Raw genomic sequence first — 14678 nt, forward strand, 5'->3', positions numbered from 1 at the left:
CTCTTCCCCTTTTCTCCAAGCTTCCAACAGATGGATTTGGGAAGAAGATAAATAGGGCACCCCTCTCCCCCCAAAACCCAAAACACTCCTGAGTGACAGCAATTTTTAAAATCTGGATTTTTTTTTTAAAGGGAGGAATAACTTTTAAACAAATTTTATTTATTTTTAAGTAATCTCTCCACCCAGCGTGGGGCTTGAACTCATGACCCCGAGATTCAGAGTCACACGCTCTACCAACCACGGCAGCCAGGTGCCCCTGAAATCCGGATTTCTAGGCAGCAGAGGGTCCCTCAATATTAGCAGTTGCTCTCAACAGTCTGGTTGTTATCTCCAAAATGGGCTGTCTTTTCCTGCTGACCCGGCCGCCCACCCAAACAGACGTCTAGGCAGTCCCTTTCTTCGCCAAGGACTGTGCAGGGTCTGCACCGGGGGGTACACAGGCCCCTGTCAAGGCCCGCCCAGCAGGCAGCCCGCCCTTTCTCCCAACTGTCTGCAGGACTCTCTTCTTCCACGTTCTGAAGCTGGTCCGCATCGGCCCGGCCCCTTGGTTCAGGCTCAAAAAAAGACCACAGGTGTGAAGAGTTTACACAGACTTTATTTCTCCCCCATTGAGCACAGGAAGGCCTGGGCACAGGTGCCACAGTCGCCTGCCCTGGTTCACGGACGCAGACCGCAGGACTCGGGGGCAAGGGACAGGGTCCTATTCCTACCACAGATTGCTATGGGATTAGCACAACACGTTTGTTCTCGGGTCTATTTACACCGTGGAGGGTGGAGAGGGTCCATTTCTTACACTAAAAATATAGATTCTGGAATCTCTAAAACAAAAATATCTCTATGTCTACATGAGACCTACTAGAAAGAAGAACATAGAAAACCGGGGGAAATGTACCAGCACCTCAAGCTGTCCCCTTCCGCAGGCAGGGTGTTCTGCTCTCCACCTGACGCCATTAGCTCCGGGCAGCCATATCTAACCAATCACACAGACAGACACGGACACACATGAGGGAGGCTTATCATCTTGGAGGAGTGAATATGGGAGACAGGAGTGGGGAGGATTTTGGCCTCTTCTGCAAAAGGAGTAATTGCACATCAGTTTGGTACTTCTGTTTCCAACATTGTTGCCTGTGTGAGAACCTGCCTGCTGGAGCCATTCGCGATCCCGCTAAGAGAAGCCTAAGCTCTGCTGATGTCTGAGGGGCCTGGGAGAGTGCTGGGGTGGGGTGGGGGGTTTCTCTCTCTCAGGAAATATTAATGCCATCAGCTAGAAGAAGAAGTTCTGTGTTCTCCAATGCTGAAAGTGGGTTAGGTTTAAGACAAATGCTATCCCTTTTCCTTTCAGAAGGATCAGAAACCATTCCATTCCCTTTGAGCACACAACCTCCTAAAGGAATTATGCCTATGGATGAATCATTCCACTTTCTGACTTTTCCTGTTGAAGAGATCCACATAACACTCCTTTCCTCTTTTCATGCTTCACGCAGTGATATGGTTCCTTCACACCTCTTTTGGTTATGAAAATTAGCCTCCTTTCCAGTAAAGAAGTGTTAACTGAGTCAACTGCCCATTCTCTACAATTAAGGTACGAGAACAAGGGCACCAAGAATCAAAAAGAATAGGTTTGGTAGAAAAACCACTCTGGTTTGCTTTTGGGGTGTCTTTTCCTGTTTACCCTGAAATATGGATGAGCTTGAGGGTTTGAGAATCCTTAGTCCCTCACACCAAGTAAGGAAAATAATCATAAAATCCCCTTTCCGAGGAGCCCCAGAACCGTCCAACCTCCTCACCTCTCGCACCACCCCTGATTGGTGGTGGTTTTGAGGACCCCTGACTGAGAACGTCAGCCCTCCGAGGAGAACTTGAAAAACCAGGCAGAAAGGAGAAGAAAGGCTGCCAGAGAAAGTTGAGTCAGTCAAAGGGGCAGAACTTGGAGGATGCCTCATTTGGCCGTTCGGGGCCCACAGAAAGGATTTTTACGTCATGGAGGCCTGACAGCTGCAACCGAAAGGAAGTCAGGAAGGCTGAGGACATGCAGTGCAGGGCTCCTGAATGTCCTGCCAGGATGTGGCTTGGGAACCTGAGAAGTCCGAGGAAAATGCAGTGACAAACTAGAAAGACTGCTTACAAGTCCTAGGAGGAGGTGCTAACACTCTTGCAGAAGAAGAAATGTAGAGAAGCTGATACAGTAGCAGAGAGAACAGAGTGGATGGGACTTCTGATGCTAGTTCAAAGGAAAGTCAGGGGCCCTGGGGTCACACCTTCTCCTATGCTTCAGGAAAACATAGAGACTCAGAACATGGACAGTGAAGTTGATAGAGAAGATGCAGGGAGAACAGCTGATTACTCCACTAAGAGGGAAGTCTAGAGAGCTGAGTAAGTAGAAAATTAAGTAAAACTGAGAATTGTCTTTTCTGGATGACCAGAAAGCACAGATTCCTAAAATCAGAGACCTCTTGAAGGTCACCATAGTCATAGCCTGAGATGTCAACCCCGCCTGAGACTTAGCATTTACCAGACTTTTATCAAACATTTATGACTAGTTTAAAAGCCAGTTACAACCCAGACAAAGAGAAAGAGCAGCTATTCACGCCACCTTTTGAAATAAATGGTTCACTACCTCTCTATCCCAAAGGCAAATTTATACGACTGAGGAGGTGGGGACAGGAGCTGTATGCGAAAGACCAGATCTCCTGATGATCCCATCATCAGAAGTTGGAAATCATATATAGTCACAAAGAGCTAGCCTGCGTTTTATGCAACCGAACAGATTTGGCAAGTTCACGGCATATTGCTGGTCTTCCCGTTCTCTCTAGACCAACCCTTCCCCTCAAAGTCATGAGCTAGGAAGTACCCCAACCACCCCGCAACACCCGTTCTTACCACTAGAACCAAGACTTCACCTACCATCACTTTCTTAACCCCCTGGCCTCCCTCCCTTCCTACCTCAACACGACCAGCCCATCAGGGCACTGGCCTGCCAATACTCAAACCATTCCCGAAATCTCCGTTGTCATAAAAGAGGTGGACTGCCTCTCTGGCCCAAGCAAACTACCTGCCTTGCTTTCTACCCCTAAGTCAGTTTCTCCTTAACATTGAGTTTAAACACCTTTTCCTATAGACTAATCTGCCTATATTTGTCGTCAAGCTATTCTTATCAGAGAACTCTGAGAAACCCTAGATAGGAGAATGATCATATTTTTTTATGTCCCTCCAGCTTAGGTACACAAAACTATTTAATAGCAGCAAGGACATCTTATGGGCACACTTGCATTTGTCGATGAACATACACGAACACACACACAGACTCACCTCCACTCCCAGTTCCCTACCCCAAACACTGCCCAGCCTGCCTCTGCCACCATAGCCACCATGGCCACCAGCCACAGACGTAAGCGAGGACGCATTCGGGTAGGACTGGGGTTGGGCGTTTGGTGGGAGTTAGGAAAAGAGAGACAATAAGAGTAGGGAATGGTTTCCACCACTGAGATGCAGCAGAAATGAGGCTGGCTATTGCTTGAGAAAGATGTAATGGCCTAAAAGGATTGGCACAGGCTTCCAAAGTAACTAACGTTCCTAAGGCACAGGAACCTGGGAGGGTCTGGCTCCGGAAGGACTGGAGGTACACACATGGTCCTGTGACTGCCCTGCACACAGTCAACGAAGACAGGTTTTCTGCTCTCGAGAGGCCTAGCGTGCACAAGGCATCGTGAGACATCGACCATTAGGAGAGAGGTTTTTCTGAGTGATGGTGTCACCTAACTTGTTGTATGAAAGGCTTTCCCCCGCCACATTCCTTACAGCTGTGCTGAGGCTCGGGGGAACAGGAGAAGCAGTCACCAACCTGCCCCCACAGGGGTGGCAGGAAAAGATAGGAGGGGCAGGAGGGAGGAGGAAAGTGGGAGTGCTCTCAGGGAACAAGGAAGACGAAGAAAGAGGCAAGCTCAAGGAAGCAGCCAGAGAGAGAAAGGGCAAGTCAGCAGGAGAGCTCTTCCTATTGACAGGTTGCCTTTTGATTTTTCTACATTAGGTAGGTAAATGGGTACAATCATTACATTTCTCCCAAAGTGATAAAAGGTGAAGCTTTGGCTCGCAGAGATTTTAATGCCCATATAGTTCAAAGATGCATGCCTGTTCCCGTCTGCACCATATAAAGGGAAGGCAAGGCTGTCCCTAAAACGGCCGTGTGAGCAGAAATCTGACAAACCAGGAACAATACCCACAATTCAAAGGGATATGATTTTGACGTTTGAAAGCAGCGTGGCGCCCGGCCCACAGGGAGTAGTATGGCCGCGCGTAGCTGCCCGTTTACAGCCGGCATCCGTTCTGAGTGGTTGGCGTCCATCCTGTACCAGTTGTTCAATAGTCTGAACATCATCTGTGTATTAAAATAGGTGTGGTTCTGGGGGTGGGGAAATGTTCAAGAAATGCAGGGTTCCTTCAATTTCAAAGGTCCTCAGAGTAAGACTAGACTGCACAGATATATTTTAAGAGTCGAAGGAATGCGAAATTCAACAAAGTTTTGTCACCAACTCTTCACCTATAAAAGGAGAGCATCCGTGGGAACATCCCACTGTACAAAGGTTTTCCGGGACGGAAAACTGATGCGATCCAATCCCCTGGGTACTGACACACTTACTTGTCACGTTCTGTTCACAAAAGAAGGGAAGACCTAGACACACTGGAGCCCAAACCCTTGATACTCATCACAAAGGAGAAGAGAAGAGAAAATCTATAAATACAGTTTTCAACCAAATACCAAAATTAATTTCACTACTTACAGTTCATTTCCCAGTGTGGCTTTTTACATCTGAGAGCCAAAACATTTGTCAACCAAAAGAAACTCATGATGATGGAGAAACCACATGGCTGAAGGTGGTTTTGGTCCATTGAGTTGATGATGGTTCACTACTAAGGCAGCTAAGGAGACGTTACGTAAGCACTTGGATCTCTCCTGGAGTGGAATCAGAACGTACCCTCAAGAGACAGCAGCAAAACATGGATGTTTCCACAACATGGCCAATAAAAACACCTCATCTCCCTTTCTACTCACAAACAACTATTATCAAATCTTTCCCAGATGTCTAGAAAGTAGACACTATGACAAATCTTCGGGCTAGGAAGCCCTTCCTGGTGTCTAAACCAACTCCTTCCGTAGCTACTGAAGCTCATTCTCTTAGCCTATCCTCAGTGAAACCAAGAGAAGCTGCTCGTCCTCACTGATCATTACTGATTTTCCCCTGAGCTTTTTCCTGTGTGAGCTACACAACTCCAGTGTCCCTCGTGGCCCTGCCATCATCCAAGGCTCTCGCCAGGTCACGCGGGCTGCTAGGCTAGCGAGCGATACGGACGCGCCGGGGGCAGAGGCATCTTCTGGCCGCGGGGGTGGGCCCTGCCAATGCCCAGGTCGCTGATCCTCCTAGTGGCAGGCCCTCCCGACAGCCTCTGGGTCTGACCAGCCTCCCCCAGAGGAGGCATCAAACCGAGTCCTGCCTCACAGCCTGCAGATTCTATGGGACTGGAGAGCCTTCCCTCTTCTCTCTGCTCTCCTCCTACTCCCCCACCCCATCCTTTAGGAAGAGGGAGCTCACTGAAGGAATCCTCGGTGGCAGAATGGATCCATATGGCTCTGCACGCCAGCAGAGAGTTTCAGAGAAAATGTCTGGAAGATGGGAAGCTGGGTCTTCACGGGTGGCAGTTCTGAAGAGAAAGAGAAAGGAAGAAGAGAAGTACCAACAAGAGGTGGTCTTCTGCTTCCACGTTCACATCTGGTGACTGGCTGCCGGTATGGGGATGGCTGGCTGCCCTCCAACGCACAGCACGGGTAACTGAATGCTTCGGCATGGCTTTGACATGACCGTGGACAGGGCCAGACTTGGTCTTGCTTTTTCTCTGACAGACTCAACATCCTCTCTGTAACCAGAACTTCCCTGAGGCACCTCACGGCCCAAATCTTCCTTCCCAGCAAAGACTTTTAGTTGAAGAGACTGAATAAAAGTGTTACAATTAGACAAAAAGGGAACACATGATTCATTCCTGCTTTTAACACAATACTTTGAAGATGTCACCACAATTTGGATCTGGCTATATTTTAAGTTCATTTACAAGTAGACTAGTTCTCGACTAAAAATAACCATGTGCGTTATACATTTCGACAGCTGCCTGGATTTTCCTCTGAAGGAAACAAGATTCTTTATTTCACTCACATTCAGCACAGATTTATTTTAACCCATTCGATGAAGAAACAGCCTACCAATACCACCCACTGGTGGCTGTGACTTTTCAAAGTACTTAGTACTTCAGCTTCTCCTCAGAACATTCTTGTAAGTGAGGCAGTTAGTCATTATTATCCCCATTTTACTGCTGAATAAACTGAGTCCCAGAAACAACGGCCTGCCAGGTTATACACGGAATGATGGCTAGACCAGGTCCCCTAAATCCTAGCCTACTGCTTTTTTTTTTCCTTAACTAGAAAAGTTGCCTTTAATATAGACCTAAGATTTTGCCTTTAGTTAAACTGACTTCTTAAATTAAAATGGTGTTGGGACTAAATTATTCAAGTGATTTGGGTGCATAGCCTACCTCAGTGAAGGCAAAGATGCCTCAAGTCCTTCCATTTTCTTCAGTAAGCTGATGAAAATTGATATACAGAATTTTGTTTCCCAAATAAGAAAACTGTGATAATATTTCAAAATCTTTTCTTGGCAATAATCCTCATTCTGGAATGAGTCAAATGTCTGTATCAATACTATCGACACTCTGCACATTTTAGCCACTTTCCAGTTTGTGCGGTTACAGTAACCAGGGAGATTTTGAAATGGGAACTTTTAATGGTTATTTTTTTCTTTCTTTTCTTTTCTTTTTTTTTTTTTTTGAGAGAGAGAGCACATGCACGAGTTGGGGGAGGGGCAGAGGGAGAGGAAGAGAGAGAATCTTAAACAGGCTCCACGCCCAGTGCAGAGCCCGACCTCGTGACCCTGAGATCATGACCTGAGCTGAAACCAAGAGTCGGACGCTTTCACCGACTGAGCCACCCAGGCGCCCCTGAAATGGGAACTTTTAGAAAGAGGATTAAGGTGACTAAATAAATAAAGTAAATTTACATCCCCAAATAATCCCATCCTGACTTTGGGGCTGTGTAAATGGGCAGCTCCAAACAGCACATCTGTTCAAATAGTGAGAAAACATGTTTCCTTTTCTTAGGCTTCTAGCAATTCTCGTGGGGTTAGCAGCAGTCCCAGAAGTGATATTTTTTAGATAATTCACTTTTGCAACTAAGATATATTTCACTTTCAACATGATTGTTATTTTTAAAAGCCAGAAATAAATAAAAACCAACAATTATAGTTCTCTTTACCTCTTTTCCTTTGTATTTCCAGAGTTCATACTGAGAGCTTTCCAGACTGTAGTTTTAGGCATTTCATCAGATATATTAATCTCAGAGGGGTCACATCTGAAATCAATGTTTAGGACAGTAAATGTAGGACACACAAATATAAGACATACCTCAGTCTGTCACGATTACCACGCCACCGGATGGGAGAGAGTAGGTCTGACGGAGCTCAGCTGACAGCTCTCAGCAGCACCAGGAGCCAGGTGGTTGGAATGTAGAGGGGCAAGGTGGCCCACTCGGTGCTGCTGAGGACTGGGCGAGGGTACCAAGTGGAGGGCAGCTCTTCCCCCACAATCGTGCCCTCCTTCAAAGGGCCCCTCTGGGGGTGCTGAGGACAACTTCAGGAGCTACCACCTACTGAGTGTTCGCTGGTGCCAGGCTCGCCATGTGCCCGGCATTGTGCTAATAAGCATTCCTCATACGCTTTCTCACTTACATGGCCAAAAGTTTTCCATTTGTAGTTTACAAACGATTCTTACAATCTATGATCTTAACTATCAGATCAGAAATTATTCACATCCTCATTTTGAAAGCACAGGAACCAAAGCTCCCAGAGCTAAGTGATCATCCAAGGTCAGACGTCAGTAAGTGGAGAATCAAGGCCTTGAATCCAGTCCTTGGTCTCCCAGCACCCCGGAGGACTGGGAAATTTTCTACAAAGCGGACAGTCTCATTTTGAAAGGCCAGAAGAGGAGGCAGCATCCCAGTAGAGAGAGAACATTGCTCCTACTTTGCTGTCAGAGAATTCAGAGTCTATGGCTACTTCCTTCACGACTTGTAGAAAGCTTATTAAGGTCCAAAGATTCCATTTCTTTGGGGTCAGTCACACACAAAAAGTCAAACTCATAAGAACAGACAGTAGAATGGTGGTTACCAGAGGCTGGGGAGTAGGGGAAAAGGGAAGATGTGGATCAAAGGGTACAAACTTGTAGTTATAAGATGATCACTGGCAGAAGTAAGGAATTTGGGGGACCCCAGCTTAGTTTCCCCTTGGCTCCTAGGACCCCAGATGCCATGAGTCAAACTGGAGGGGCTGCCTCTGCCCCTCACCAAAGGCTGGCCAAACATGTGAATTTCATGCCCCCCCAAGCTGAGAACTCTCTGGAAACAAAGGCCATATCCTATTCATCTCTGGAAAATGGCTAGAGGAAGGAGAGGAGCACTGACCTGAAGAATACAAAGACTAGGGTTTGACTCTTAAACTTTCTGCTTAGCAGCGTTGTGACCTTGGGCAAATTAGCCCAAACCCTCCAAGCCTCAGTTTCCTCATTGTACAAACATGGATAACGAGGCTTACATCAGAGAATTGTTGTGAAGATTAAAGGAGAATACGTAAGTCAAGCTTCTAGCACATTCCTAGCACGGAGAAGGCGCTCAGTACGTGGGCTCCCTTACCTCTGTGCTGGTGATTCCCAGCACCTGGTGTGAAGCCTGGCACATAGCAGGAAAGGAAAAGGTACTTTCCCAGGTTGGAGCTGGGAGACTGAAATTTAGCTCTTTATACCGGCAGCTGCATGTGTGACCACCCCCCACCACGACGCCACATGTTTACAGAATAACCAAAACAGTGATCTCCCTGGTGTTTGGGGAGTTTTTTACCTGAAACTGTTGTTCTTTCCAGGACTACTTAGTAACTTCCTGCTCTCTAAGGGGAACTTGTCTCCCCCCATTTCTAACATTTTCTCAGCCTCCTGCAAGAGAAGAAGACATTATTTTATCTTAGACCAAGTAAAACCATGAATCTACACCACCCATATTTCTCTCACCACAATTTCTACCTAATTTCTCTCACATTTATTTTGAAAGAGTATACTTCTGTTCTTTCATAGATTTGGCTCATTACCAAAAAAGACACAACCAGATCTTTGTACCTATGGAATGGTATTTTTTTAAAAGAAGAAAGAAAATGAATCTGAATAAACCTCTAGAGCCAACTACCAATTTACTAGAAATATAGGGGACAGAAGAACATGCTGTTAAATGACACCAAGGGACACAGTAAAATCTAAATGGTGGAAAATCCTACAGGTCACAAACCTAGTTTCTTCAACAAAAAGAAAAAAAAGATACAAAGGGCCCCCTAAAGAGATTTAAGAAACATATCAACCATTGTAATATATAGGTCTTATTTGGGTCCTGATTCAAATAGATTGTTAAAAAACTAATATGGCAATTGGGGAAATATGAATACTGACTGTTCTTTCTACCTTTGGGTATGTTTGAATATTCCATAACAAAATGTTTTTTAAAAAAATAATCCCATCAATTTAAAGAAAACCATTACAGAGGAAAAAATATGTACAAAGATGTTTAAAGTAGTATGATTAGTAATAAGTCCTAAAACAACTATAAATTTTAACAAAGGAAGAAAGTTTAAAGTAATTATGAGAAAAAATTATAGAATATTATGCAGTCATTAAAACAATAAATATGATTGTTTATTATACAGACATATAGAAACATGAAAGTGTCTTATGAAATCAAGTAGAGGAGGGAAAATCAGAAAAAAATTACCTCGCCCCCAAATAAACAATTATTACAGTTACATGAAAACTATGTTAAGGACTTAGGGGCGCCTGGGTGGCTCAGTTGCTAAGCGTCTGCCTTCAGCTCAGGTCATGATCCCGGGGTCCTGGGGTTGAGCCCCGCATCGGGCTCCCTGCTCCACGGGAAGCCTGCTTCTCCCTCTCCTGCTCCCCCTGCTTGTGTTCCCTCTCTGGCTGTCTCTCTCTCTCTGTCAAATAAATAAAATCTTTAAAAAAAGAAAAAAGAAAAATAATAAAAAGAAAAGAAAAGAAAACTATGTTAAGAACTTAAAGAGAACATAAAGTAATGAACATAAATATTGGATGCTGATATGAAATTTTGGGGTGAAGTCTTCATTATTTTTCTTTCATTTAGTTTTCAAAATGACTTTATGAAGTAAAACATGTATTAACAAATACGTGTTTACTTTAGAAATTTTGGAAAATAAGGGGTATAATGTTTACTGCCCACCCCAAAATTAACATCCAAAGAGATACTTTGATTCTCCTCCCAAAACTGCTTAATAAATAGCACAACCACTCATCCAATTGTTCACTCCAAAAATCTAAGACTTGTCCTTGATTCTTCTCTTTCACCCATGCTCATTATACATTAGCAAACCCTGTCAGCTCTCTCTTCAAAGGAAGTCCCCAGTCCAGCTGCTTCACCACCTCTCCCTTAGCCTCGGCCACCTTTACCTCTTGCCTGAGCCATGGCCACAGACTTCTAGCTAGTCTCCCGCTACCTCTCTTCCCTCCAGGCTCTTTGGCTTTCTCATGTTCTTTAACCACACCAAGCTCATTCCTGCTTCAAAACCTTTGCATCTGCTGTCCCCCTGGCCTGGAATGTTCCTACTCCCAGATGTTCTCACGACTTGCCCTCACTTTATTCAGATTTCAGATGAGATGTCTCCTTACAGTCATCCCTGATCACCCTAAATAAAGTAACTCCCTCACTCCTTATGTTCTTCTTCAAACATATCACTACCTAAAATTTTATATAAATCAGTAAATAAATGTATGTATGTATGTATGTATGTACGTAAAGGCATACCTCAGAGATATTATGGGTTTGGTTCCAGACTACCACAATAAAGCCAGTCAAATGAATTTTTTGGCTTCCCAGTGCATATAGAAGTTATGTTTGCACTATACTGTAGTCTATTTGGTGTCTAAAAACAATGTACATGCCTTAATTAAAACATACTTTATTGCTAGAAAATGCTAACCATCACCTGAGCTTTCAATGAATCATAAACTCTAAACACAAATCACCATAACAAATATAATAATAATGAGAAAGCTTGAAATATTGCAAGAATTGCCAAAGGATGACACAAAGACACAAAGCAAGCAGATGCTGCTGGGAAAAGGGTGCTGACAGAGTCACTTGACACAAGGGTGCCACAAACCTTCACTTTGTAAAGAACATAATATTTATGAAGTGCAATAAAGTGAAGCACAATAAAATGAGGTATGCCTCTGTGTGTCCACGCATGCGCACGCATGTGTATATATAATTTTTGAATTTTGTTTATAGAGTTTTGGGACACTTGAAAGCTTCACATTTTATGTAGGGATTTCTATCAATCTTCTATTTAAAGTTTTCCTCCATTGCTTCTGTGATTATAATTGTTAAAATTCACTTAATAATAGAAAACAGACACATGTAATAGACTTGGGAGCCCAGAAATATGCCCAAGCATATATGGTCAACTGATATTCGAAAAGGGAGCCAAAAATATTCAGTGGAGAAAGGATATCCTCTTCAATAAATGTCGCTGGGAAAACTGGATATTCACAAGCAAAAGAATGAAAGTGGATCTCCATCTTACACCATTCACAAAAATCACCCCAAAATGTTATTAAAGACTTAAATGTAAAACCTGAAACACTAAAACTCCTAGAAGAAAATAGAGGGAAAAAGTCCTTTGACATTGTTCTCGGCAATGATTTTGTGGATATGACACCAAAAGCACAAGCAACAAAAGCAAAAATAAACAAGTGGACCAATATCAAACTAAAAAGCTTCTGTGCAACAAAAGAAATGAGCAACAAAATGAAAAGGGAAACCATGGAATGGGAGGAAACATCTGCAAACTACATCTCTGGTAAGGAGTTAATATCCAAAATATACAAGGGATCCATACAACTCAATGGCAATAATAATAATAGTAATAATAATAATAATCCAATTAAAAAATAGCCATTTTTCCAAAGAAGATATACAAATGGCTGGAAGGTACATGAAAGGGTGCTCAACATCACTAATAATAAGTGAAATTTAAATCGAAACCACAAAGATATAACACCCCACACCTGTCAGAGTGGCTATTACCAAAAAGAGAAGAGGTAAGTACTGGCGAGGATGCGGAGAAAGGGGAACCCCCTTGCACTGTTGGTAGGAATGCAAACTGGTGCAGCCACTCTGGAAAACAGCATGGAGACTCCTCAAAAAGTTAAAAATAGAACTACTGTAAGATCCAGCATTTGCACTACTGGGTATATATCCAAAGGAAATGAAATTACTACCTCAAAGAGATCTCTATATCCCCATGTTCATTGCAGCATTAATTACAATAGCCAAACATGGAAATAACCTAAGTGTCTATCAGTGGATGAATGGACAAAGAAAAGGTAATATATATTGTGTATATATATACACAATTGAATATCACTTGGCCATAAAAAAGAAGGAAATCCGAGGCGCCTGGGTGGCTCAGTCGGTTAAGCATCTGCCTTCGGCTCAGGTCATGATCTCAGGGTCCTGGGATCGAGCCCCGCATCGGGCTCCCTGCTCAGTGGGAAGCCTGCTTCTCCCTCTCCCACTCCCCCTGCTTGTGTTCCCTCTCTCGCTGTGTCTCTCTCTGTCAAATAAATAAATAAAATATTAAAAAAAAAAAAAAAGAAGGAAATCCTGCCATTTGCAGCAACATGAATGAAACTTGAGGGCATTATGCTAAGTGAAATAAGTCAGACAGAGAAAGACGAATGCTATATGATCATCTCACTTATTTGTGGAACCTGAAAAAAAACTGAAGTCACAGAAACAGAACAGATGCTGTTGCTGGGGGTGGGGGAAATGGGTGAAGGTGGTCAAAGGGTACAAACTTTCAGTTATAAGATGAATAAATTCTGGGGATGTCATGTACAGCATGGTGACTATAGTTAACAATGCTGTATCGTATATTTGAAAGTTGCTGGGAGAGTGATTTTAAAAGTTCTCACCACAAAAAAAAGTGACTATGTGAGGTGATGAATGTGTTAACAAACCCTATTGTGGTGATCATTTCACAATATATACATATAGCGAATCATTAAGTTGTACACAGTGTTATATGTCAATTATATCTCAATAGAGCTGGGAAAGAAATAATACAAGATTTTAAAAATTCAAGATATTAGGGAAAAATGTCATTTAAAATGCATTTCAAAGGACACTATTTCAGGCACTAACTGTATTTGGAAACACTTTCTGGCTCATTCATTTCTTGGTCTGATATTTTCATTTGTTACACATCCATTCTTGGCATGTATAGACCATTGATTGAGGATCCATTGTGTGGACAGCAGATGCCAAGCGCTGAGGGAAATGAGGAAGGACAGAAAGTCCTATGCAAGTTATCTGTGCATGGTGCCAACCACGACACCATCTGCAGTTAGGTACGTAACAAATAATAGGTTTTGTATAGTCGCCAAATTAGGCCTTTTGGGAGAACACGAACCACGAGATCTGATAATAAAAGCAGAATCTATGTTCATATTCTAAGTATGAACCTGGTGAGTAGACTGTAGACAAACAAAGGGGAAAAAAACTGATTATTGGGACTAAAAATAAAGGACAGATAAGGACAAGAATCCTTCATCCATTCTCGGCTAAGAACATCTTTGCAGTAGGAGTGCCTGGGTGGCTCAGTTGTTAAGCATCTGCCTTCAGCTCAGGTCATGATCCCAGGGTCCTGGGATCGAGCCCCGCATCGGGCTCCCTGCTCCGCGGGAAGCCTGCTTCTCCCTCTCCCACTCCCCCTGCTTGTGTTCCCTCTCTCACTGTGTTTCTCTCTCTGTCAAATAAATAAATAAAATCTTTAAAAAAAAAAGAACATCTTTGGAGTAATCTTTCCAGCTCCTGAATATAACCCTTGGGATTCCAGACATGCTGCCTTCTCACGTGGCCCTTCCTATGCTCTGTAATTTGAGGCTGCCCCGAAGTGTACAGTTGGTGCAAGAACCATGACCTCTTCCTCCTTGGCCTTCTTTTTGGCATCATCCAACTTCTTCTTTTTACTTTCAGGCATGAGATCATCTAACCAGCTCAGCTCTCGTTTAGAGAAACAGAGATCCATGACCTTCCTGACAAAGACCAACGCCAAAACCTGAAGAAAAATAAAGAAAGGGAATTAAAGGAGTTCATTGCCTTCCTGGAGTTAAACACTATGGCATTTCAAGGAAAAGCAAACTCACAGTAATCATAATAGTTGCCTATTATGGAGTGCCCTCTTTGTACCAGATACGAAGGTGAGTGTTTTCTATGTAGTATTTTATTTAACTATCATCATAACAACCCTACAACTTAGAGAGCACCCAATTTAATGTCCTCATTGAAAAGAGACACCCCTCATCCTCAGAGGGCCCGAAAAGTTGCCTTTCCCTGTGGTGGGACCAGCAGGAAGGGCTGCAGGGCAGTCCTGGGGGAGAGAGCCTTTGCCAGAGCATAGCTATGGTGACCCCAGCCACGCTCAGCCCAAGCATGCCTCACCATGGCA

The 14678-nt window shown here is 43.7% G+C and overlaps 1 protein-coding gene across 4 annotated transcripts in view; it reads right to left on the bottom strand.

Annotated features, from left to right (window-relative positions):
* Positions 1 to 549: 549 nt before the first annotated feature.
* The window catches only part of SLC4A8 (solute carrier family 4 member 8), a 72768-nt gene continuing 58639 nt past the window's right edge, over positions 550 to 14678 (bottom strand). For 2 of the 4 annotated variants that reach the window (XM_032420316.1, XM_032420319.1), the window contains exons 22-25: positions 14151 to 14288; positions 8990 to 9081; positions 7355 to 7450; positions 551 to 5697 (exon numbers count right to left, since the gene is read on the bottom strand). In XM_032420316.1, the coding sequence (XP_032276207.1) occupies positions 5550 to 5697; positions 7355 to 7450; positions 8990 to 9081; positions 14151 to 14288 (474 nt within the window). In that variant the 3' untranslated portion in view covers positions 551 to 5549. Of the gene's footprint in view, positions 5985 to 7354; positions 7451 to 8989; positions 9082 to 14150; positions 14289 to 14678 lie in introns of all 4 variants that reach the window. The other 2 variants (XM_032420318.1, XM_032420317.1) reach the window with 2 other exon arrangements.

Source organism: Phoca vitulina, unplaced genomic scaffold (assembly GCF_004348235.1).
Source record: "Phoca vitulina isolate PV1807 unplaced genomic scaffold, GSC_HSeal_1.0 scaffold23, whole genome shotgun sequence".
Classification (NCBI taxonomy): domain Eukaryota; kingdom Metazoa; phylum Chordata; class Mammalia; order Carnivora; family Phocidae; genus Phoca; species Phoca vitulina.